General features: G+C 36.3%; 1 protein-coding gene across 1 annotated transcript in view; it reads right to left on the bottom strand.

Moving 5' to 3' along the window:
• Window positions 1-2,882: 2,882 nt before the first annotated feature.
• Window positions 2,883-27,966, bottom strand: part of LOC118205111 (snake venom 5'-nucleotidase-like) — a 76,805-nt gene continuing 51,721 nt past the window's right edge. The window contains exons 5-9 of the mRNA XM_035377405.2: window positions 23,168-23,365; window positions 18,181-18,444; window positions 11,905-12,066; window positions 5,844-6,047; window positions 2,883-3,510 (exon numbers count right to left, since the gene is read on the bottom strand). Of these exons, the coding sequence (XP_035233296.1) occupies window positions 3,041-3,510; window positions 5,844-6,047; window positions 11,905-12,066; window positions 18,181-18,444; window positions 23,168-23,365 (1,298 nt within the window). The 3' untranslated portion in view covers window positions 2,883-3,040. The remainder of the gene's footprint in view (window positions 3,511-5,843; window positions 6,048-11,904; window positions 12,067-18,180; window positions 18,445-23,167; window positions 23,366-27,966) is intronic.

The raw sequence follows: 27,966 nt of genomic DNA, 5'->3' as shown, positions 1-27,966 counted from the left end.
CTAAACGTAAGACCAACCTGACTTGGTAGAAATCTCGTCCCTGCCCATTGATTCCGTAGCTGTTTTCAAATCACTCCCTGAAGAGAACCTTATCCCAGATAAACGTTCTTTCTGTTTCGGGAAAAGGAAATAGTCACTGAGTTCTAAGGGCTGTATGAGTGGGGTGACTCCAGGCTTCCCGCGTAAACTTTTGCAGCAATTCTTCAGTCTAGCGAGCAGCATGGGGCCGGGCATTGACATGCAGGAGGATGACACCAGCACTCAACATGCCAAGGCGCTTGCTTCGGATAGCTTCATGTAAAGTTGTAAAACTGGCAGAATAACGATCGGCAGCAATGTATGGCTAACTCTGCAGATACTTGGTCAGAACAATGAATCACAGCTCACACCTCTAAACGAGACCACTTTTCTAAACGTCTTGCCATTTTAATCGCTCTGAGGCGTCTGCGAACTTACTCTTCATACTCACACAACCGCTGCTACACAACTAGTGAGATCTGTCTACACCATGTCTACATACACTTGTCGACACTGTTCCTACCTCCGTGGTCTGGAGATAGGAATTACCTCCACAATAATTATTTTTCATATGTTGTTGCTTATAACCATTTTTTGGACCCAACTACGTACAATAAAAATTTTCTTATGGCACAGTTAATAGTTCAGTAGGCATTACAAATGCTGATGAAGCAGTTGATGTTGATTTTAGAACTGATGAGTCTACCCCTCGATAACGGAATCACAGTGAAAAAAGAAGCAAGAGAAACACAGTTGATGCCCATGAGAAGACCAAGTTCATTATTAAAAATTGCTAGTTCTACCACTTCGAGCTTAATACCACGAAATAAACCAACTAACAGGTTAAGCGGTTAAACAACTAACAGGATCAACACTATGAATCACATATTATACGTTACTTAAAAGGTGATCTGTATTTGTGTGGACTTCGAAAGGAATTTGTCTACATATGGTCCCTGATAGCTAGCAGCTGAACAGGTTTTACATTGCATCTTTAACCAAAGATTTGTATTTTTTATTGCTTGACACATTTAAAAACATATTTCGCAAAATCATACACCTTCTTTTACTTAAAAATATTAATTTAACTTCTTTCTGATAACGATCAGCATATTTATATGTTAATGAAATTACATTTCCATTAAAAGAGCAATTTTTTACTACTTAAAGGACACAAAAGCTGAAGGACACTAAGAATTAGTAATTTTTTTGGTTATTTACTGTCATGTAAATATCAGACTTTTTATTTATCTTTGGATTTCTTATGTTTTGTATAAAACAATTGGCTTCATAAAGAGACTGTGATTTCGACCTAAGCAGCAAGGTCACGGTTCAAGATAATATGTTATAATAAAATCGATATGCTACAAAGAATGTGTTTCATTACTTTATCGTGTTACTAACCAAGAACTTAGTTAATGAAAAGATAACTTAAGTGGCTTTAAGAATCCGTGAATTAATTGGTCCTCTTTGTTTGTACAACCATGTCAATATCAAACGTTTGCCATTGCAGATTTTTCATCTTCTGCATACAATAATTAGTCTATACCGTGTCTTTCGCCTCATACTGAGATGATATTGATAAAAAACATTTATGCAATAATAAAATCAATATGCTTCAAAGAATTTGGTTTGTTTTTATCGTGTTACGAATCAAGAACTTCGTTAACGAACATAGAACTTAACTGACTTTAAGAATCTCTGAATGAATTGACCCTCCTGTTTTATACTATCATGTAAACCTCAAACTTCTGCCACAAGAGAATCTTCATCTTCTGTATAAAATAATTACTATTATAACGTGACTTTTAACTAAGCAATAAGATAATGCTGATAAAAACATTCTGCAATAATAAAACAATATGCTTTAAAGAATGTGTTTTGTTATTTTATCGTTTTACGAACCAAGAACTTAGTTAATGAACAGAGAACTTAAGTGACTTTAAGAATTCGCGAATGAATTCGTCCTCTTGTTTTATATTACTGTATAAATATAAAACATATGCCACTGTAGATTCTTCATCTTCTGCATAAAATAATTGGTCTTATAACGTGACTTTTGCCTAACACTGAGATAACGCTGATAAAAGAATTCTGCTATAATAAAAGCAATATGTTATAAAGAATGGGTTTTATTATTTTATTCTGTTACAAACCAAGAACTTATTTAAAGGCAGAGAACTTAAGTGATTTTAAGAATCTGTGAATGAATTGGTCCCTTTGTTTTATAATACCATGTAAATATCAAAATTTTCCATTCGATATTCTTCATGTTCTGTATAAAATAATTGGTCTTAAAAACGTGACTTTGACTTTTGCCTAACGCTGGGATAATGCTGATAAAAAGTTCTGCATTATCCTAATGTGCTACAAAGAATGCGTTTTATTATTTAATCGTATTACGAAGTAAAAAGTTAGTTAATTAACAGAGAATTTAAGTGACTTCAAGAATCCGTGAATGAACTGGTCGTCTTGGTTTATACTACCATGTAAATCAAGCTTTCCCATTGGAGACTCTTCATCTTTTGTATAAAATAATTAATATTATAACGTGCTTTTGACTTCTGCTAAGCAATGAAATAACGCCGATTAAAATATTCTGCAGTAATAAAAGCAATATGCCACACAGAATGTGTTTTATTATTTTATCGAGTTACGAACCAACAACTTAGTTTACGAACGGAGAAATTAAGTAACGTTAAGAATTTGTGAATGAATTGGCCCTCCTGTTTTATTCTACCGTGTAATCATCAACTTTTGCCATTCGAAATTCTTTATTTTCTGTATAATATAATTCGTCTTATAACTTGACTTTTGGGGCGCTGAGATAACGCTGATAACAAAATCTACAATAAGAATCAATATGCTATAAAGAATGTGTTTTATTATTTTATCTCAAAAGCTAAAAATATATAAAGTTTTTAGCAGATTGTTTCAATGTGACATACTTTACATATATCTCTTACTAGTATATATACGTGAACATAAATGCAGTAGGAGAGTAATAAACAGGCGGCAAAAATCATCTTCTTCTTCTTCCGAAGATTTTTGGCACGCCTGAAGTAAATTTTTCACCGATATCTTCTACATCGGAAGCTATTCTTTCCCCAACATATTCTAAGCCAGCAGCAATTTCTTCTTCAAAGCTAGCAGCCGTTAAGGAGTTAATTTCTTTAATTAAAATTGATGAAGCTAACTCAGAATCAAGAGTTGAAAGGATATCGTCAGTTTTAATAGTGGAAACTATTGTTTCCTCAACGTATTCTTGCCCAAGAGAAATTTCTTCTTCAAACGTTGTGGAGTTCTGCTCAAATGTCTCCATTGTCGACAAAATCGAATCATCGTACATTCCTGCCGTATCAGAACGTTCTGTTTCCGTCTTCCCTCCCGTGGGATCTCTCGAAGATAAAATTGTTATTCTCCCTTCTAGTCCTGTTATAACAGGTGAAAATTTGCCGGTGTATTTTGTAATGATGTCCACATCCAAATCATCTGAAAACAAAAAATACTATCAAAATACAAAAAATCAACGGTAATACAGTATTATGAGAATAAAAGCAGATGCGAATTAGAGTGTAGACGCCGCTTAATGTGGCGTCTACACTCTAATTCACATCATCTTTAATATCATTCGGATACTGTTATCAAATTGCTGATGTCCCACCCGTGCGTAATGAAAATTGTAGGAAATACGTTGATCAATGCAATCCACATTTCGGTTAATATGATCAATATATTACAGAACGAATTTTCAAAATTGAATTAAAATCGCCAAAGTCCAAATGGACTATAAATTTGCCAAATGACAGAAAAGGTCGCCAAATAAGAGATTAATTTTCCAAACAGTTTGGTTTTGAGTCAACTGTTGAAAAGTAAGCGAAAAAGCAGTCTTAGTTTAGCTTAGATTTTTAATATCAATTTCAATGGCCATCGGACACAGTTCTATCGTCTTTATAAACAAAATTTCTGCAGATCTTTCCCTCTTATGTACCTTTTCCACTTATAGAAAAATAAAAGTCTACACCATCCTAAGGTTGCTTTTCTGCCTACTTTTAAATCTCACAAAGTCTCTTACGTTTTTAATTAAATCAGCCATGAAAGAGAAACTTTTTTTCGAAGTTTTCGAAGATCTGCTGCGTTGAAGATGGATTTCTACCAGTCACTTTATAAAACATATCCAAGCAATTATGCTACAAATTTTATGAAGATTGCGATTATGTTGAAATCGGTGAGTTTCATATAAATGTTGAGATGAGGTAATCGGTAGTAGTCAAAGAGGTAGGATGCCATAGTTATTCTTACCTCCCCAGTATGGTTCTTACCTCCATGGTTATTCTTACCTCCAGGGTATGGTTCTTACCTCCAGGGTATAGTTCTTACCTCCATGGTTATTCTTACCTCCACGGTATGGTTCTTACCTCCATGGTATGGTTCTTACCTCCATGGTTATTCTTAACTCCATGGTTATTCTTACCCCCATGGTTATTCTTACCTCCATGGTTAATTTACGAACTTGAGGCCCTCGGAAAGATCACTTATTGGCCAGTCCGGTGGCCAATAAGTTTCTGATTTCAAGAAGGCCTGGTGAGTCCTAGAGCGGAGCAGCTCTAGTACCCCAGGGGTAGCATCCCAGGTTCGCTGGGTATTGTCCCTCTGCGACGGGCAGCCCAAGCGACTGGCAGGTAGCAAACAGACTACCGGCGTCGACTTATGGCGGATCCGTACCTCTGTCTACAGGAAGCGGAGAAGGAGGTTGAACCTCCGGAACTGTTCTGAGAGGGGTTTGGCAGTGTAGGTGCCAACTTTATAGCCTTCTGGCTCGGCGAAAGCACGTATAATAAATATCTTTTTCCTTTATGGTAATAGCGACGGACGGTGTGTACGGAGGGCAGGAAGATAATCAAAATCAGCTTATAGCTCGTGTTTCCTGGGAATTCCTCTTCAAGAGGAACAATTACGAGCTCCTATACCTAACACGAAGATGATTCAACGAGTTAGCCAGTCCTGTCGAACACGGAAAGCAAACGCTGATTCCTTCAATGGAGCGCGTGTGCGGCCTTCACAGACTTGTTCTCCGTGCGACTAAACGCTTCTTTTCCCTCTGTCCGACACGATCATTCATCCCTCTCTAAACTTGTTACCCTTCCCAAAAGTTCAAAATCTGGCCTTCATTCCATGGTGTTGTTTTCAATTTAAGAATAAATTTACGTATTTTGGAGCCATATATTTAAAAATCTTTCTCTTTTTTACCATTTTCTTTGTTAGTTTCCATTAATATTTCACAGGAAAATTTCTCATTAGTATTTGTCAAGTATGTTAAGAATATTTTCCCTACAGCTCAATTATAATTTCTTTTGATTTCGAAGGTTTAGTTACAGGGCGTATCAGAAATGTGACTACACATTGGAAGAAAATATGCTATTGTATACTATTACAGAACAAAATGTTGAATGGTATATTAAATTTGAAACTTCATGTTCTGATTTCAAAGAATAATCACATTCCTTTTTCTTCATTAGGCAAGACAGCTCTTCTGTCATTAGCCAAGATGACATTGAATATGCAGGAGTTCGTCGCTACTCGCTAAGTTGTCGCTAAGTTGCTGCTTGTACAAAAAAAATCTCATATTTTAACAACATATATGATATTTTAACAAACCTAAAGCACTAAAAAATAAATAAAATCATGCCTTCGTGTTTACATAAAACAAAGTATGTTAAAAATGCCGATCATGGGTCGCATATTTAGGTTCTGGTTATATATTAAAATGGTCGATAGATAAATAAGGAATATTTGAAAATGAGTAAGTACAAAAAAATTTTAACCTGTGTTCCTGTTACTGAGAGCATTCTTTTGTATGAGGTCGAATCCATCACCACCTTTTGCCATGTAAGTGTTCATAACAACGCTGTACACGCTTTCATCGTCCAATGGCTGAAATTTTGGTACCCTGCAATTGGCACATCGTACATATACCTCACGCAATCTGGAACCAACTGGCTCAGATACATTATACGTCAAACGAAGACCTGTAAAATATAAGGAAAATTAAAAACAATTTATTATCTATTCTAAAATGAAGTTATTCATTACATTTATTCAATGCTTTACTCTTCGTAAGTTAGAATGTTTAAGCTGTCAGTTTTTACAGTTCGACATATTTTGCCCCTTTCCAATTTCCAAATACATCGAACTGGAATCAGAAATACATGCAATGTAGCTAAGATGAGAAAAACGCCTTTTTCACATGTTAGATTGCAATAGCGAGCAATAACCAGCCAATGTACCCTAATTTGTTAGACGTACCACGGGCAGTCCAGAAGTTCTCGGAATTTCGTTGTAACCTTTTACTTCCAAAAATAATTTATTTATTCTTTTGCTACCACTATATTTATTTACGATCGAAGTTCACAATAGTGTGACGGCAATGTAGCTGAAGGTACTTCTGATAGGACAATGGTAGTCTTCTGTCATCTCATCCTCACCCGCCAGGTAGATTTCAGAGACAATATTTTTTTTTTAATTTTTGCTGTATTTTATCTTAAGGTACACACCTTTATGGTCGACCAATTTGACAAGCCCTTATGCGTGAGGCCTCTCCCAGGATTTTTTTTATAAGCTCTAGTGAGAGCGGAATTAATTCCCGCTGTAAACCAGAATATGCAACCAAAGCACCAAAAAAGGTGAAAATCTTTTTAGGACTTGTCTGTTTCAAATTTCTATATATGTAAATAGTCGTGCCTTCATCACTTTACTCTTCAGTATTTACTGTTTTTATGCCTTTTGTATGACGGGCTGCAGCGTTTCGATAAGCTTCCGCAGCTGTCATGAACTCTGTCACGTGATTCTGCCTTCACTTTTGTGCACTTTTTCTGCAATTCATATGATGAAACCTAAATCCATTTATTTATGTCATGTTCTATCACCATTTTTATGAACTTTCATGACCGTATTAGTACCTCTAAATGTGTGTAAATATGTATTTTTTAGAGTATCACCCTAGAATCTCGCAGCCAATCACTTGTCTTTTCGCCGCGCACCTGATGACCCGATCTCTCGCTACATCCACGCTTGTCCTTCTAGGCCCACGATTCAGTATTTGTCTGCTTAAAGCGCTGTTTATAGCACAATACTTTAAGATAGCTGAAACACAGCATGCAATATGCATGCTAAATCACGGCATATAGTGAGAATTAGGGTTGGAGAGAACCTGAAAGTAAGAGTTAGAGCGATGTCGAAGTTCGAGCAAAGGGCAAACATCAACCTATGTGCAGACTGTTCATGTACCATTGAGATTTCTAGCTCTCCTCCAAGTGGCCCTCAAAGGTAACCGTTTTGACACCGTGGAAGATATCAAAACCAAGGCGAGTGCTGAACTTCTGAAGCTACCACAACAGGACTTTTATCATTGTTCCGACAATGTCATGAACCGTGGATCAAATATGTGTTTTGAAAGAGCCTACTTTGAACAATATTGTGAAAATCAAGAGTTACAACGAAATTCCGAGAACTTTTTAACTGCCGCAGGTATAGTCTTAGCTATATTCATATTTACACTGCTGGCCACCGTAAATGCAACACCCTGAAGGAAGCATGCAAATAACATGAAATTTACAGCATGCATTAGCGGAGGTAAGATTAGCAAATGATTAGAATTTCATCGCTGACGCACATCACGCGCGCCTGTGGCGCTATTTAAGAATTGGAGTTTTCGACGATTTCGAGTTCGGCAATTGTGTTTTTCATGTAGTTTTTTCAAAAAAAAAACGATCGATTATGCCTGGTAGCAAACAGCGATCATCGTTTGATCAAGTATCCGAGTTCGACAGAGGAAGGATAGTGGCCTACCGAGAGTGTGGATTATTTTTCAGGGAAATCGGTAGTCGTGTTGGACGAAACCAAACAACTGTAATGCGGATATGTGACCGTTGGATGCAGGAGTGTACGACCGACCGACGTGTTCGATCGCATCCACCTCAGTGCACCAATTCACGTGATAACAGGAACATTGTGCGCATGGCAGTGACGGATCGCTCAGTCACATCACGAACCATAGCACAGCACATTCAGTCTGGGGCGCATTATCCAGTGTCTGCGCGTACCATTCGACGCCGTTTACAACAGAGTGGTCTGTCCGCAAGACGTCCATTGTTTCATCTACCCTTGACCCAGAACCACAGACGTCTCCGCCGCCAATGGTGCGATGAAAGAAGGATGTGGACGGCAGAATGGAATGAAATTGTCTTTACTGATGAGTCACGCTTCTGTCTGCAACACCACGATGGTCGAATTCGAGTGTGGAGACACCGTGGGAAGAGGATGATGAACAGCTGCGTTATGCGCCGCCACACTGATCCTGCACCGAGTATTAATATGGTATGAGGCGGTATTGTATATCACTCTCGCACTCCTCTAATACGCATTGCCGGTACTTTAAACAGCCAGCGCTACATCTCCGAGGTGTTGGAGCCAGTTGTCCTTCCTTACCTTCAGGGCTTGCCCACAGCCATATTTCAACAGGATAATGCGCCACCACACGCATTGGCAGGCATCATCCAAGGGTTCTTCGTCAATCGCCAGATTGAACTGCTTCCCTGGCCGGCTCTGGATCTCTGGATCTTACGCCGATAGAAAACATGTGGTCCATGGTTGCTGAACGATTGACCCAGATTACATCCCAAGCTGCCACACCAGATCAACTTTGGCAATGTGTGGAAGTTGCTTGGTCTGCTGTACCCCAAGAACACATCCAAAGTCTCTTTGAATCAGTGTCGAGGCGTGTGGCAGCGGTGATCTCCGACAATGGCGGCTACTCTGGCTACTGATTCTGGAAGGAACCACACTTCACAGAAGTCTATAAATTTAACCATTTGATACTTTGTCAACATGTTATCTACTAAATAAATTTTGTTGTGATATCTCTTGTCTTTCTTGGTGTTGCAGTTTGGGTGCCAGCAGTATAGTTGTTATTTGTAAAGAAACAGAACTTTTATAAATATCATATCCACTACCCCAATCTGGAATCCCCAAATAAAAATAATAATGACTTTACAGTAGACGCGGCTTAATGTGATCACATTTGTCCACCTCTATTTTGATAACATGAACAATGTAGCTTTCAACATTGCAATGAAAATTAATAAATTTAATATAAAAATATCAAGAAATATATAAATAGGTCTAATCGCCTTCAAAATCGACACATTCAGCATTTACGTCAAACTAAGATTGGTGTTTATTGGTCTAATTTTAAACGTTTGATTGAAATTGAAACCGATTGATAATGAAAACGGACCTTGGCGAACATAACTTTTAGTGCCGAATTTACCTTTTATTTGATGATTTGGTCTCAAACTTTATTCTATAATAGTTTGATTATATTAACTGAATTGCTGATCACAATGAGCGATGTATTTTTCATGATTTTGTGTACAAACGGGCGGAACTTCAGCAAGCATAGCACTCGTATGCAAAATGAAGAGATTTGGACATTATGTCGAATTTATAAAAGACAAATTTTGGTAAAATTTGCTATGAATATGCATTTATAACAGAGAAAGAGATGTACTATTCAAAAGTCATATATGCGATTATTTATATATGATTTCCAAAATCTCCACTGAGATAGGGAACTGACAATGTGTCTAATATGGGGTATAGTCCTCTCTCATAGCCAGACAGATTCCGAAACCTGAAGCAGCTGAGGAGCCTCTGGTGAAGTCGACCCTACTCCAGCAGCAAGACAATTTTCGGAGGGGGATGGTAAAATGAATCTGCCCTCCCAAGAGCGTCCTAGACATGGTGTATATTATTACGGCCAGGAGATCTATCTGGCTAATCTATGCGGTGAATATCCTTTCTTTCTAGATAATCGTCGACGAGCAGAACCCTATAAGGATGAGCTTTGTCGTCCATTAGCAGGAATCTAGGATTAAATACGTGGCTGAAATGTCTGATATACGGCTCCAAGATCTCTTCTCTACACCTCGTAACTCTCATGGAACCTTCTTCAAAGACGTGAAGGGGCGTGCGGCTGTCGAACATAATGCCAGTCCAAACCAACACACCTTCATCACCGTAAGGATTCCCTTCCATGACGAGGGATCGCTGATATCGAGTTGCAGGCTCTCTCTACATACAGGTACACTGATAATCAGAGTCTAGGCTGAATCTTGACTCATTTATAAGGAGCACGGTGCTTCACTTAAGTCTGGTCCAAGGCACATATTGTCTGGGCCATGCCAAACGCGCTCTCTTGCCTGCTGCAGTGTGTGTGACGCAAACAGCGGGTCTTCTGGAATACAGTTGTATCTCATGACGCCTTCGGACAACTAAAGGCCATGAAATTCGAGTTCCAGTGGGAGCATACAGATCACGTAAGAGCTGTAAAGCTGTAGCGGTCCTGTGTCATCGAGCTGAAAGTGCTAAATAATTTATCCTCATTCGTCACTGTGGATCTTGGTCGACCTCTTCCATGTCTTCTCGATGTGGATCCAGTGCCTGAAACTGTTCCAACAAATGACAAAAGACACTGGGCATTACATTGAGATCTGAAGACACCTGCGCTTGCGATTGGTCTGCATCCAATCTACCGAAAAATTCTCCAATTCATTCCGTCATCCATACTTTCGTGGCTATTCATTTTATCTGATATCTTATGAAACTACCCAGCTCTTCCCAGAAACGTAATGAATGTCGTAAAGGAGTACAATGACACAAATCACCGAAAACCCCTCGTGGGCTTTAAGTCCTCTTAATAATCACAGTTCCATAGACACTCTTTGATACTTTGATACGTTTTGGTTATTCAGAGGCATGCAGCTGGAGATGCACTACTCTTGCTCTTTCCAGATTCCCGAATGGGTCCCCTTAGGGTCCTGATGTATGTAAAAGTCCAAAAATGAAGCTTCTCCAGTTAAGATTTCCTTGTAAAAGATCACTGACACTTGCGTGTACTCTTACGTATTTGACTAGATTTTTTGTGAATATTTGCATAATTCTTCGACTGCATACTTAGTACTTCTGGTTCAATACGCTTCTTAAATATAACTTGCGAACATAACTTGCGAATTCTCTTAATTTTGCACACGAGTGTATTAATCGCGTTCACGTTAAGCGGTATTTACTATGCATATTTTTAAGATGGTCTTGTTTTGCAATTAAGTTCAGTAAAGTTCTGTACTAGGGACAAATTACTAAATCAGGAACCCTAGTTAAAAAGGATGACTAATAAATTATGAAAGAGGGAAATAAGACTAGATGCTACACAAAGTAGCAGTTTCGCATTAGGATTTTCATGCAGAACGCTTTGATTTTTTCCCAGTCTTGAAATGTTTTACATATCAATTTGCGCTATCGATCATGTCCGAGACGATATCTGTCGATCATGTTTGAGAAGGATTCAGTTATTTGAAATAACTCCTTGTTGGTGATTACAACCCAAAGTGCCTTGTCTTATTTCAATAATATCAAGTTTCGGCTGGAAAATAATGATTTATATCTATCATCTCTGTGAATGTTTCAGTTATTTCAAATAAGTCCTCGTTGGTGATTAAAGCCCAAAGTGCCTTGTGTTGTTCCAATAAAATCAAGTTTCGGCTGGAAAATAATGTTCTCTATCCATCATCACTGAAAATGATTCAGTTATTTGAAATAAGTCTATGTTGGTGATTATAATCGATAATCGAGAGTGCCCTGTCTTATTTCAATAACATCAAGTTTCCACTGGAATCCGTTTGCTTTCGTTTCTAAGAACAGATAGGGAAGAAGTTATAAATGAATGTCATAGGCATGAGATTTCTAATAGTTTAATGTGAAAATTTATTCTTTATATTAAAGGGAACAACTGTCGGACGCCAAAAAGGAATAAATTACGAATTTCTATACCTGACACTTGCAAAAGACTTCCGGGAGGATCATAAGCATCCAAATCGTAGTCTTTGACAGCATATTCTAAGACATCCCTCAAATGCTTTCCTTTCAGTGCTACGACATCCATGGTGTTGCCGAAAGGTGCCACAGCTAGTATATCTTCCAGTGTAATATTACCTGCAAAAATATCTCTTAAGTGTTGCTTCAAAAATATATGTAATATCTAAAATCAAAACTTTTATTTTGAAACATTGAAAATTTTCATCTAGTTTAGCAACTGGTATGAAAAGTGGATATTTTCCGTTTGGGCAATTTTTTATTTAAAATCACTTTTTCTTTGCTGAAACTGGAGTATTAAAAAGGACAATATTAGTTAAATAATTAATTAAAAGTAAATTGTTTATCCTTTTTAATAAGATTATTATTATAATTAGCGCATAATTTCGATTTGACATTTTACGTTGATTCACTATAAAAGTCTGAATCACTTTCCAAATATTAGAAATACATATAATATTGCCACCAAATATTAGAACCCTAGATTATATTTTAAGAATTTAAATAATGAATTATTGTGCATTATTGTGTGTGTTTCTCGCATTGTGAAAAAACATCGTTATCTAGAGACATCAAATTTTGAATAACGTAGTCCTTTACTCGAATATGGGCATCTGAAGCCCAAATTTGGAATTTGTTTTTCATTATCTATTTCATATTTTGCGAAACTTTAACGAATTTTTGATTCATGAACTCAACGAACTCACGATTAAGAATTTCGCCGAGTGAAGTATTCTTAGCGCAAATTGAAAAAAAAAGAGTGCCAAGAAAAATTTTTTAATTAATTTTCTCACCAAATTTTACAAAATTTAATATGTGGGCATTATTTAAGTCGTAGAATTGGAAAATGGAAAAAAATAGGTATGTCATATCAGAAAAAGTCCGATTTTGTGTCAAAATACGTATGACAGAACAACGTTGTGTGTAATCTAATATGTATCCTAAAACGTGCTTTCAAAACATGAGAAACGCAAGTTAAATTTCGCGTTAATCTCGGCCTAGTAAAACTGTTCCTCTCTGCTTTTTTTTTTTTTTTTTTTTTTTTTTTCTTCCCCAGAGTGTACATACACGACATATTAGTATTTAGTAAAATATCAAATTGCATGCTAATGTATACATATATATATCCCTCGCTTGCAGACAATCCTGGGCATTCGCATGCAATGTGTAAATTTGCAAGACTGTAGTTCTGAAGGTCGAAAAGAATCTTGTTTCTAGTTTCGGAATGACAATTGCGATATATTATATTGTTGATAACTGTATAAGTGTTGCGTGCAGATGTACATATAACATAAACAGATGTACATATACATGCAGATGTACATATAAATACATTATAGCTGCAGGATTGAAGTAAAATAAACTTAAAGCATCTAAAGTTGAAAGTAAATGGGAGGGAGTCAAAGCAAGGCAATTCCTCAACAATCTTAGTAACTGCATCCTTGCATAAGAGGTTTAACGTAATATCTAAATAATTCAATTTTAAAAAAGGGATCATATTAATACAAACTCCAAAACTAAAAATGCAAAAGGGGAAAAATATACAAGATAATAAAAATATAAAAATTAATCTCCTTTTACTGAAACACCAGTTCAGAACTCATCAGGGCAAAATGAATTAAAGCTTTATAAAAGTTGATTAATATGCTTCGAAAACATGTTTCGTTCCCCTGGTTCATTTGAGATCAAAAACCGAAACCCGCCTCAATGAACTTACATATTTGTATTCTTATATGTTGGTAAACTGTGTATTTCTTGCTTTAAAACTGATTGAATTATATTGTTCTTATGTTCGAGTTAAGGATTTTATTGCTTTTAATTAATCAGCAGGCAGTAGTTGTAGAATTATCAACAATTTAACACTTTTTCCCCCACAGAAACTCTAATTTTAATCGTGAAAAGTGTTTTTTTAACTGTATTTTATGTTTTTCTGTATTTTACAAATTTTAATGAACACATTTTGAGTTTTTTGTATTTTTGCCTTCCCGCGTAGTAAGACTGAGTTAAGTAAATGAGAAATATATCTCTAACAAAATGCGAAGAAATAAGTTTAAATGAAATCAACCAAAAAATGTGTATAGTTTAATAGACCTTACATGGAAGTCATGTGGTGCCCACTCGAGATGTTTTAACAATCAAATTCATAATTGGAATAAAGTGCATAAGACCTTAATTTACAGTATATTATTGCATGCGGCATTTTTGTCCATCATACTTTTCGCTCTCTTTTTATAGCGACTAGCTACTTGGAGGGCTAACTTCTAAAAACAGTTATTAAAAAAAAAAAAAAAAAAAAAGAAGAAGAAGCATATATATAATTATTTTGATTAATCCAGCTAATGTAGTTTCACAGGTCTAGCTAGTAATTTATAATAACTTAATTGAATCTGAGATTATTACTTTTAAATTGCTTAGTTTGTTAATTAATAACAGGATGAATTTGAAAGAAAAATTAAATATATTACAGTTCGTTTAACGGCAACGTAGGCGGAAGGTGAAAATATTTAAATCTGGGCCATGGTAACTTCTATCTTTTAAATCACTGAGTTTGTTGATTAAATTTGAATGACAAATATATTGCACTTTCCCGACTGGCAGCACTCTTCTTTTATATTGTCAAGTTTTCTGATTAAATTTGTCACATACCTATCTTATATTCTACCAAATGGCGACACAAAACTTTTATATCGTTGAGTTTTGAGTCAGAAGTTCCGTAAATTCGCACCATATATGAAATAAATAAAACGCAATTCGAAATTCAAAATTCGCGCTTCAAGGTCCAATCAATTTTTTGGTTGATTTCATGCACAGGTTCGAGTACAGAACTAAATGTTCAAAAAAAATACTCACCTAATTTGCACCGCAACCACATGTTATTTCTTTTTAAAAAGATTATTTTTTTATGAAAACTTTTTTACCAGTTTGATTCGCAAACTAGCATCAGAAGTTTTTTAGTGAAGCCTTTAAAATCTTTTAAAATAAATACCTTTAAAATAACATGGTTGTGATTTAAATTTTTATCGTTTTGTGTTTTTATACTTTAATGCACATAAAATTCCAGTCTATAATCAGTTAAAAGGTATCCCAGGAAAATTGTAACGAAACCTTAAATTTTCCCTTCCTCTCTCCAAAGGGAACATTTCCAAACAAGAAATCGCAGTCAGCTGGTCAAACAGCAGACGATCATTCAAATGGAAATAATTTTCTAAAAGTTTCCAAAAAATATCTTATTGACAATAAAACATTATGCGATTTTTGTATTAGAAACGAATTGTTCTAAATGCACCTGCTAGCACTGTCACCTTTCGTCCTTCGAAAATTGCTCTAATCGACATTAGGTAACAGCTACTTAAAATGGTGTAATCTGTTATACAAATACACTAGTGTGCAAAACTTAAGCAACAGTGCAAATTTTAATCAGATAACCACGCAGTTGCAGAAAAGGTGTTCTTGCTATCGATACAATTAACACGCAATTCAGTAGAAAGGTCATGCATATTCAAATATCCGGGGAAAAAAACGTTACAGGCTACGTGATCGTACGCAAAACGCGTGCGCTCCACTCGAGACTACCATAAAAGGAAGGACGAAGACGCAATTAAAGACATTCGCTGCAGGTACAAGTGAAATCTTTCGTGAAATATGGCTAGAATTTCAGATCAAATCCTGGTGAACAAGCTTGGCTGTGCAGGTTTTTTTTTTTTTTTTTTTTTTTTTTTTTTTTTCATGTTTTTTGCGAATACGAACCAGTTTCCCTTATAACGTTCTTCATAAAAGCATTCTTCTTCAGGCTGATAACCAGTGTGCTTAGCCATATTCAAATACCCTAATCTAACCTTACCTTTCCTTTAGATTCTGGCCCACCAGCGGCTGACCGGTAAAGTCGCTGAACACTGGTAGTTCGGTCCGAGGTTCGAATCCCGCGAACGGGCTGGCTGCATGGGCGTTTTCGTGGTTTTCCCCATGTGTTACGTGTATACGAGCCAGTTTCCCTTAGAAAGTCCTCCTCGAAGGCATCCCTCCCATTAGGCAGATAGCCCTAGTGTGATTTGCCATAATTAAATACTCCACACCACACTTTTATTATGGAGGCACCTAATAGGTGGGCGATCATCGCCTTTCTTATGAAGGAACGGACAGTTACAAGCATGCCTTCACCGGGATTCGAACCCAGGCCCTTCGGCATCGCAGTCAGCTTCCCTGATCACTATACCGACTGGCCGATAGGGCACCCTATTGTAAACCTTTAGAATTTTAATTTATTTCATATTCTGTGTTACGTTAATTAACTCTTAATACACAATAATGCTTTTGGCAGTCACCATCATTGTTAGCCTAAAAGAGTTATTAGGCACGAAACACGATTTTGCCTTGATTCTCTTTACATGTACGTCACTGTAAATGCGTTGTTTCACTTGATTCTTTTACCATTTTGGATTTTTCAAAATTAATTCTCTCTTATTGATTAACAAACTCAGCTAATTAAAACAAAGACTGCATCTATTGTTATTTTTTATTTTTTAATCTGATTCATTTAAATAAAAATGCATTCAATTCATGACATGTCTAAACAAAAGTATTAAATATTTTTAAAGAATTACAATATATATTTTTTCACTTTTCAAACAGGCAGGTGATATGTAATGTTAGCCTAAATGTATTTTCATCTCTTAATCTATAAAATGCTTCGTTATACCACCCGGACCATCTCTATTGAGAACCTCATTTTCTAAATGATATTAAATTTTAAAACAACCCTTTCCGGTGACAGTTAAAATCTAAACCATTTCTAATTTTTCCCTTATATTTATTAACTCAAGTGCGTTTCAAAATGGCACAAATTACTCATTTTTATTTCATGAACACTAAGCAAACCTCACGGGTTTAAAGGCTCCTGAAAAGAGAATTTTGGAGATCCTAATTTATTAAAAAGAAAATTGTAAATTGTTTTAAAAATGTGAGATATTGTAATACTGCACGAATATTTTAAGAAATTTAAGCATATTTGTTGTGATAATAATAAATTTTTGTTCATTTTTCATCGGACTTGTGCATTCATTTCGTAACGAACCCGTACGCACGCAACAATTTTTGGTGTCAGAAGTGGGATTTGAATGCCAATAACAAGAGCGATGGAAGAGCAGTTAAGGCAGTTGATATCAGCCTTTGCCTCGTTTAAAGAAGAAATGAAAGAAGATATGAAATCTAGCCAGGAAAAGATGAAAGATTCCGTTAAAAGAGAGATGAGATCTGTTAAAGAGAAAATGGATGCTGGTCAATTAACTTTTAAAGACGAAATAAAAGTTGTTAAGAAATCTGTTAAAGAAGAAATAAAAGCTATATCAGTAAAGATTGAAGTCAAGACGAAATGAAAAGAGAAATTGCCTGCATAATAGAAAACAAATTTGAGATGGAACGCAGAACTGACGCAGTTGAAAATAAAGTTGGAAACTTTGAAGAAAAAGTTTCTTCGGTAAAAGAAGAAATAGAAGAGAGAGTTTCTGCCGTGGAACAAAAAATTAATGAGAAATTCTGCGGTCACCAAAAAGTTGATGATTTAAAGAAATTCGTAGCGACGGCAGGGAGCAATCCGGAAGGTTTTAAATTTTTACCCATTCTTGCTCGTCCCTCTGTGAAGCTATCGACATATGATGGGAAGACCTCTTGGGGCAGCTGTATAAGACACAATTTTATATCGTGGCGGATGCGAATGGATGGGATTCCCAAACTAAGGCCTGTCATCTCTCCGCTTCTCTGAGAGCAGACGCAGCGGATATCCTGCAGACGCTTCCCGAAAACCAAAGACTTGACTTCGAAGCTGTATCCGGCGCATTGTAGCTGCGCTTTGGCGAGAAATGTTTAAAAGACTACAGCAGGCTTCAATTAAAATCCCGTCAACAGAAGCCCACCGAATCACTCCAGGAACTCGCCACGGATGTTGAAAGGCTATCCCACCTCGCCTCTACGGAGTGCCCGAGAGAAACAAGAGAAATCCTGTCCCTGCAGTATTTCATCGACGGCATCCGGGATCCTGAAATACAAAAAGCTATACGAATGGCGGATGTTAAAGATCTTAAAGCGCTCTAGTGTACGCCATGAAATTCGAGGCACCCAACAAACCACTCGTCGAAAAACTGATCAAATCTAGGATTTATGGTAATATACATGAGTTGTTAGTGGTTAGTAACGGATGATCCGTTGTGCTGCTAAAGTTAGCAGTTTCAAATTGTATACCTTCATTTATTCTTTCATCGATGGATGCTCGTATTCCACCAGAATTCCAAAGAGCGACAGCAACGAAATTCCAGCCTTCTTCTGTGGGTTTTTCAATGAAATTGCTGAGAGATGCGTCCGCCAAAAAGTTTCCCAGATTGCACTCCCGCATGCGACATATTAGACGCTCACCACGTAGCAAGACGTTTGTTTGGCCCACTGTCTGTCTCGAACGGCGCTTCACATCCTCGGCATATGGTTGCAGCAGTTCAAGGGTCTCCTGATCTGAAAAATATAAAGTTGTTCATGATTTTCGTATCTCTAATAAGCAAATATTGTACTTGTTATTTAACTTTGTGTGGCCTTTCTCGTCTTCTAAATGTATAATTCCCATACTTTATGGACATGTTTGCAAATGGTTGCAGATGATCAATAATGTTCTTCAGCAACATAAAAATCAACAAAACTACTATTTTTATATTGTTACGAAATGTACAGGCGCGGTAAGATAGCTTCCCCGCAAAGCAGGTTTAGGGTTGCCATAAAATGGCAAGGTAAAACAGGGTTGGCACATTCGGCGAGAAATCGCCGATTTGGAGACAAAATTGGCGATATGCCATGAACGGATGGAGAACCTTCTGGAACGAATTCTTACCGGTTTAACCCAGAATGTTCTCGAACACAAGCCGAAAGCTATATAAACCCTGCAGAGACTGCGAGATAGTTGGTGTCTCGTCTAGCGAGTCAGTCCAGGCGGAGTCGATCGAGTTGACAGCCGGGCAGCGAGTGCCGAGTGGGTCGTCGATTGCATCGAAAGAGTGTCTTCGTATATCGCGGTTAGTGCATCGTTGAGAGAGTGTGTTAAGCTCCGGGAACGAATGAGCCGAGGAGTCGGGAGCTGTGCTCATTGTGTCGTCCAGTACATCGCGAGTTGAAGTCTCGAGAGTACGTGGAGTTCCGAGAACGACCAAGCAGAGTCGGGAGCTGTACTCTGGTGCTTTGCAGTGAAGCAGTCTCCAACGTGATAGCTTGATAACCTGAAAGCTGTGTCGCTGATTGTTCCAGGGTGTTTATAGTAGATCTTCGACGACTGTAAAAAGTGACTTTGGAGTTGTCCTGATTAATATTGTCTAAATAAAGTGTGTTTCGATACTTCATCAAGTGTCGTCGTTATTCACTCCAAATCTACTAACCCCGTACGAACGTGAAGGAAGAAAATAACGTAACAATATCTAATAATCCCATTCTTGCCTATCTAATGATTTTGTGATAGGGAAAGAAGGGTGAGAAATCCTCGGCCCATTCCCTATGGTACCAAATGGTACAGAACTTTTCCGCTCTCGTAAGTGTAAAATCGGTCCCCCCAGAATCTTACCTTGGGCAACTTTCTCGATAATCGCAAAGGTAAATGACAGATGGGTGTTGGTCATTTCTAGCAAATGCATTAAATTGCAAATGTCTAGTCATTCGAAATAACGATCTCATTTTTTGTTGAGCGGTAGCTATCAGTCTTGTCTTTCTGTTGGATTGAATTTAATTCAAATTTCAAATCGCTTGATTGAGAAGTTCAGCTTATTTTCATTTATTAAATATAACACAGTCGATTGATTCTTCATAGCTTTAATCTGCAAAAACTGTATAAACAGATTGCTAAAGCTGTCTCATGAGCTTATGAATCGTGGCTCTTTGATGGACAAGATACCAGCCAACCAAACAACTACAACAGTGTTTAATATCATTAGTACAAATAAATAAATCTTTTCGACTCAGAAGTTATCATAAGGATAAGAGTAATTTTAAGGTGTCTTTACAACAGTGTCACTGTGTGATAAAAGTGCTTAAACTATGATGCCATAATCATAGTTCAAATTTCATGTAAAAATCTACCGGTACTTACTGTTCATTTGCAAAACGACAGTAAACTGAGAAGAAATTGTACAGGAATTGCATCTAAAATGATTAAGTATTTTTTTTTTTTTTTTTTTTTTTTTTTTTTTTTTTTTTTTTTGGTTCATGAAAATTGCAGAATATCACGGCTTTTAATTTGCCAAGATGTTTAACAGCAATGCTCTCGTGTAAATGTTTTTTATTTAGTGGAAGTTTATTTAATGGAAAGGTTCTCAATTTAATGTTTTTGTCAGTTGTACCAAAAATAACAGAGAAAATGCAATTTGGGTTCTATTGCATCGCAATTACGTTCATAACATTTTATTTTCGGATGAAAAAATCGTGGCAAAATTCCTGAGTGCGTGCTCGATGTTTTAAGACAAAAATAGATATTTAAACTTCTAATTTAACAAATATGGAGGGGAAAACTATAAACATCTTTTCTTATATTTTCAATAATGATATGCTGTTAAACAGTGTCATCATTGTAATATAAATACACACGTACTGAAGAAAATAAGCAACAAACGCTAAAAGAAAAAGTATGAATGTAAAAAAGCAGAATTAAAACATATAATTTACGTATGTGATATAGGTTGCATCGCCGACCAAAATTAGCTTAAAACGCAATCTCGTAGTCATACTAAAAAGTCTTAAAAATGGCAATCTGGACCTATACGTCAATTCGCAAGCAATTGGTGGTCGCGCCCTGAAACCACCAATTTTCGAATTTTTTTCTCCTCTTCCTTCGGAAATTTATGAGTGAAAATAAATTGATTACTGATCTTTGATCTCTAAATAACCCAAAATGACTACAGAATCATACATGTTTTAGATCTTAGTACTTCAAATCGGATGCCTTATAAAATTCCTTTTTAAATGAGATAAAATAACTTACTTTTATTAATATAAACAACTTTAAATTTCAAAAGTTATTCATCTGCATCATGATTTCTATCATAAACAATAAAAAATAGCAATAATTAAACTGCAGATATAAAAAAAACCCCTCTATATGTATGGCATTTGCTTTGTACTCGTAGTTTCAGGGCGCGACCACTGCCCCACTAGAGCCACAATGCTCTAGAGGCTCGGTGGTCGCGCCTTGAAACCACTGCTCTTTACAATGGCGTTTGCTTGCTTCTCAAATAGGAATGTTTATTTTTACCCTGATAAGGGGTTTTGAAATCACAGATTTATTTTATTACTAAGCAATACATGCACCTGCGCAGTAAAGAGGTCTTTCTTTTCTAGAGACTTTTCTCTGACCTCAACACACTTGCTTTCCAAGCTAGTATTGTGATTTTATAAATTATTTCCTGTGATTTAAATTTAATGTAAATATACTTTTCTGTAATTAAAAATAGAAATCGCGTTAAGTTTTATTTAAATTAAAAATATATTCTGAATATTTTGAGACGAAATACGAATAAAATAAGTATGAATGGGAAACGAATGATCCGTACCAAAGCCAAAAAGACCAAGCCCTCCCCCTCATTAACATAAAAAAACCACAAATGTCATGTGCCAGATGAAAAGAAACTAAATAACTCTGGACATAAACCGGGGAAATTTAGATCCAATCAGTGTACATTTTGTAGCACAAGAAAGAAACATCATGGAAGATACATGTGTGAAACATGCAATGTGGGTCTATGCATGTACTAAAAAGACAAAACATGCTTTGAACAGTATCACAAAAAATATTTGTTCTTTGAAATTTAAAAAAAAAAAAAAAACACTGAGTCTTTTTTATATCCTTATTTTTCTGAGTTTTTAATCCATGTAGCCAAACGTCCTTATTATGTAGGTACTTATACTTTCCCTACTATAGAAAAATTACATAAATGTTTATTTTTAAATTTTTTCCGACGATTTAGTTTGTAAAATAATGTAAAATATATATATTATGCAATTCTTACATGCATTTATTTCAAAAATTCGTAAATTTCGTCATTTATTGGAAACGCGCACGGAAAAAGGTAAGTTTTTTTTCCTGCTACCTAGGTAAGTTTCAAAGTCCTATACGCGCGGTGGTTTCACAGTGCGACCACACCCACAAAACAATGGGCAAGAGTAGATTTCTTTTAATTCCTATATTATTTGTCTCTAGGATTATAATATTCAATTTCTAGAGTTTTTAGTTATAAAAATAATATCGCGCGCGTCAAAGGGTTAACGCAAATGTATTTTTAAGCATAACTTCAAAAAATTAGAGCTGTTTATTCAAAATTTCCCAAGATGTACGAGAACTTTTATATATTGGCGCTTTTTGAAACTTGGCATATTTGTCATAAGGGATAATAATGCCAGATGTGGTTTTTATTATCCCTTATAACAAATTGTTAAAACTCTTTGTTAAAATCATTTCAAAAGAATAAACCATGCACTTCTTTCCGTTCGTTCACAGTGAAAGGGAAAGAAAAATATGTTACCGTAATTTAAGAATTTCGCCAAGGGAAGTATTCTTGGTGCAAACGAAAAAAGTGTGCCGAGATGAATTTTTAATTCCTTGGTAAGTTTCTCACCAAAATTCACAATATTTAATACTTTGGCATAGTTTGAATCGTAGAATCGAAATACGGAATAGAATAGTTATGTTATTTCAGAAAAAGTACGATTTTGTGTCAAAAATACGTAGGTTAGAACAACGATATATATAAATCTAATATATATCCTAAAACATGCTTTCTAGGCATGATAAATGCAAGTTAAATTTCCTCAATCTGCCCAATAGAATGGGAGATGTAGAACTATTCCCTCTTTTATTTTGGTGCATAGCGTTCAAACACGAAATATATTCAGGCCGGTAAAAGGGTTAATCAATGAACTTATCTATTTTACTGAAGTCTAGATCTGCTGTTTGTTTGTGTGTTTTAGTAATGCATGTAACGTTAATTAACTCAGTTTTGTAATCCCCGTGTTGTACATTTATGGTGCAAGGGGAGTTTGAATATGTTCAAATTGGTGGGGGGGAGAGAACATGTTAATGCAAATGTCTTTTTAGACAAGGTGCACATAGCAGTGCAGAAATATAAAGAAACATACAAATAAACCATATCAGAATACTACAAGTAAGGTAACTAATAGTAATACCTTTGTGAAAGATAATATGCTTTACCTTCTGGTGTGGAAGCATCCAGTAATATCGGATTCCCACTCCAGTCCACAACTTTCCCTTCATCATCGAATAGGACTTGGAGGTAGCCCAGATACTTTCCGAAAGCGAAATCTTGCACCACAAGTGCACGTGAGCCGTCTTCCCTCTCCACAATTACTGGATAGGGTCCTTGTGGTATTTCAACCGAAGGAGGATCGCCTATAAACAAGAAAAAATAACTGAATATCAAAAAGTAGAATTTACTTGTGAATTTTGTTTGACTTTGTCAGCATTTTACTATACAGTGCATAAATTAATTTTACAAATGCCACTCAGTGTTTTGATAAGAAGTTAAACATAGAAGCCATAGCAAAACAAACTCATCAGGTTTTTTCAAATCAAAATTCTGAGATAATATGTTACAGCTGGTGGAACTGTGTGCTTCAAACTGCACCCAAGATTAGAACCCCGTCGCTTCAGACAAGCTCGATACTGCTGTGACACACCAGGTGTGGTAAACACTTTCTTGTAAATCGAGTTTCAACAGTGCCTTGAACGTGTGTCATTTTCCAAAAATATACAGACTGTGCAATGTTAACATATTCATGAGCTCTTTGGCTTTTAAATAGTTCTGTAGTCCTTACTTGTCTTATATAAGAACTTATTTAGTTTTAAACTAACCAGTTTTGTTCAATTATTTACTTTCTATTTTCTCTCATTTCCGTTTTCTGCCAAAGTTATATTTCAGTTTCGTGTGATATGCAAAGTAGGATAGGAAGACGTTATTTAAGCTGGGTTTAAGCGGAGTTGCTTCAGACAGAGAGTGTTCTGCCACGTTGTTTCTCTGATTTAAGCTTGATGGTTTGTCTACGTCGGTGGCAGGGATAAGAAACAACTAGCGTTAATTATCTCTGTGCAACTTCAGCTGATCATTTAACTTAGTTTTAATTTTGTATTTCTATTTTGAGTTACAGCCAAAAGTAATGGCTAAGTTACAAGCACCGGGACTACCGAGTGTAAATCCTTTCTTGAGTTGAATAAAAGGATCTTTTCACCCTTCGTACGCCTTCTCATTAACCTCTTCGTCGTCCGTAAAGCATCTAGCGCGTTCAAGTGAAACTTCTGCAGGGCGGCCGTAACGCGCTTCAAGCGTCCTTCTACATTTTAAAACTCGTAAACGTTTAAAACGCTTTCTAAATGTTTACTTGTTTGAGTTTTTATTTTTGTTTGCTCTAATACCTCCTAGAGGGCAGTACTAATCAGGCATTCTATTTCTAATTGAATTTTCCCCGGGTTTTATGAATATTCGCGCCATTTTACATAAGATACAAGACAGTGAAAGATGGCTCAAAATGGGAGGAGTGGACCACCTGGATCAGATGTTATCAAATTAATCCTGCTATTAGAAATAAGCAGAGATATTATTACTTTTCCATTATGTTTTATTTCCTTATAATTTTACTTAATAATCATTTACATTCATCCACCACGAAAGTTATGTACGTACAGAGAAAACAACATTACCCACTGCCAAAAACAAAGGCCCGCTGTGGAGAAATTTTCGCGGACAGGAGAGGACAGCGAAAGGGTTAATACAGTTTGAACTTAGCGAATAATCGTTTCACAGTTGAAGTAAAGATTTAGCCAGTAAAGTAGTTTTAATACAGCTAGAATCTTACACATATAACCCTTATTATATAAGAATTTACCAAAATCTCCCTCTATAGTTGGTCTGCAACTGGGGCTCATAATGCCCTTATGTTAAGATGGCATTGTATGTAAAGTGCTCCAAAAAGACAATATGGCCAATTTATCTTCATTGGTTGATTACAGATGTATCATTTCATTTTAAGAAACGAATCGAATAAGACAAGCTTTCGGGCTATGACAGTATTAGTCACGTAACATCTTTGAATAAAACTGTACGAAATTTAATTTTTTATAAATATCTTCAGCACCGTAAACTCTAATTAATTAATTCTTATCGAGCTACAAACCTTTTCTTGTGGACAGAAGAGAAAAAAAGAATTCATCTTCTTAAGATTTAATTATTTCAGTAATATACATATGAAAGCAATAAACTGGAATATTGGCACCCTCAACGTGTTATTAAGACACTCAATAGCTGATATATTAAGCGAGGGCCCATTTTGTCTGAATTCTTTCGAGAGGGCTCACCTTAACACACAAGATATATATACATTATATATATAGAGAGAGAGATTGCTTTCTAAATTTAATTAATGATTTAAGGGTCCCTTTAAACGCAGATGCCTTCTCGGTTGCAGCTTGTTTGACCCCAGAATGTATTTCTTTAGATACTAAACAAATTTTAAAAGATTTACTGCTGGTAATTATTAATGATCCATAAGCTTTTTTCATCATTTGATTACGAAAGCAATTCGCGTTGATTTTTACAACTATCACCATTTTTAATGTCTTATTGTTGTTGTTATTTTAAGGTCTTATTATTTTCACTTGTTTGAGGTATTCAGCCTAAGCCCACGAAGTTCCTTATGGCAAGGAGCGCAAGATTATGTTTGTCGTTGGCAACAGCCTTGAGAACCTAAAAGGTAAAAGTGTGATTTTGCTCAGTTCGCCCCCAATTTTGATGGAGAGCACGCCGGGGGGGGACGGGTCCGAGGGTTTCTCACCAAACCTCACGAGAGCACTTTCGGCATTCCGCATATTTAGAATGCCGCTATGCCGCACTGACACTATACATTTACAAACATCCATGCCTTCTCAGGGATTCGAACACCGGCCCTTCGGGACGGCAGCCAATGACGCTAACCACTATACGGGCACGGCGGCTTTTAAGATCTTAATGCTCATCAGAAAATAATATAAAACCGAAATGACGAAAAACAAACATTAAATACGGCTTTCTTCAAAAGTTATACTCTAAATATACTCTAAGTGGGCTAAATAAAAATCGTTCCGCTTAACGCTTAACACTGATTATAAGATGGATCCAATTTTTCTGTTATTTTGCTCATTTAACCCTTTCCACCACGCTACCTTTTTAACTCGGAGTTTTGATTTAAAAAAAAAAAAAAAAAAAAAAAAAAAAAAACAGGTAGGCAGTCTAATTAGGCCTAGAGGAGTACACAAGTAAAATTTTGTGAAGATAGCACTTATCGTTTTAATTTTGTGGGTGTGCCCAAAGTGGGCACACTGATTGGAGTAGAGCTTCGAAATGATTGCTAAAACGAGCATTGTTGTCAATTAAATGCGGAGAAACAAAGAATACAGACTCTCAGTTGTCCTAGATTATCGGTGAGCCCTGTCTGGGCACACCTAGTGTTTGCCGTTTGATTTTAAGCAAGATTTCAAGGTAAGAATGTGAAACTAATATAGAATAAGGAGATTAGCATACAGCCAAATAAATAACATAGAAACTTCTTTTCAAACAATTCCTTTTATACCCTAAAAATAAATCTGGAAAGTTCTTTGAAAAATGAGGGTCTTAAAAAAACTAAACATGGCTAAAATATATGGACTGGTTTGTGCTGAGCTGCCATCTACTATAAATAAAGAAGGTTCAGAGTAACCTATAAATCCTTTTTCATTCAATTTTCTGTGGGTAGAAAAGGAAATTTTTAGGTGTGTTCAGACTGGACACACTGTGCCGCAAAACAAAACTATCAAACTCAAGGTAACGTTTTAGTACGTTTTTATTAAACTAAACTCAGTGGCGCAACAGCCCTAGTAGGCCCCAGCCTGCAGTGCTCTAAAATCTCCTTTCCTGATCTTGGACTCCGGGGTGCATCAGCATATGCCCTGGCAAGGTGTCAGGTTGTCGTAGAACCCCAGGTGTTTAATCTCCAAGCGAACTTGGTACTCATTTTATCGACCCATTCAAGGGATGAAAGGCTGAGTCCACCTTGCCCAGCTCGGGGATCGAACCTCGGACCTAAGGTGTAGCTGCGCGACGCGCTAGCCACTTCGACAACCGGGCGGTCATTTTTTTATTAACGCAACATATTTCTTGTCCATGATAATTAGTATGTTTGCAAAAATAAAAATGTAACTGTAAGGAGTCAAACATGAATCAACTCTAACAAGTGCAATGCTAGGAAGTCAACGTAACTCCTTACAGAGCATTTAAATAGAAAATACCTTAACATTTTAACTATTGTATAACACACGGAGTTTTTGAAGTTCGTGTGAATGAATGAATACATTTTTTGAACAGAACATTTCAAATATGATGGCCGCACCTGCATATTATCACATTGTTCTGACTAGTCGTATGATTTACTTTAGTGTACCATTTGTGCAATATCTCATTGACTCTCTTTCTCTGTCAATCATGCTATATTCGAACAATGAGAGACAGAACAGTTAAAAAAAATGTGCCATGATTAACACATGATAACATCCACCTTCTCTCATTGTATCAAAAGTTATCTGTCATTATTAGTACCGAATTCTTTGTAGCAGCAGATGGTTTATTTTTACAAAACAAAATTGTATTCTGAAGATGACAACAGCCTATGATAAAAAGGGGAAAATATTTTATGCAAAATAAAACTCTTAAATTTCTAGGTTAAATATTTTTGCTTCCGTCTAATAATAGGATCACATTAGCTTTAAACATTTCTCTTGAGTCTGATTTAAACAGTTATTGAACAGCTTGAGAACATTCTCACATGTGTGCATTAATTATGGAATAACTATACATAGAATTTAACAATTAAGTAATGAAATTCGTCTACAGCAGGGCTGTCCAACTGGCGGCCCGCGGGCCGTACACTGCCCGCCAAATTATTTTTACCGCCCGCGAGTACATTTTACTATGAATACATTCATGTTAC

The sequence above is a fragment of the Stegodyphus dumicola genome, chromosome 11 (genome assembly GCF_044657685.1).
Source record: "Stegodyphus dumicola isolate Sdum_Otavi_A_Nest chromosome 11, ASM4465768v1".
Lineage (NCBI taxonomy): Eukaryota > Metazoa > Arthropoda > Arachnida > Araneae > Eresidae > Stegodyphus > Stegodyphus dumicola.
Note: the sequence above shows the minus strand (reverse complement) of the source record. Positions and strands in the feature narration are given on the sequence as shown.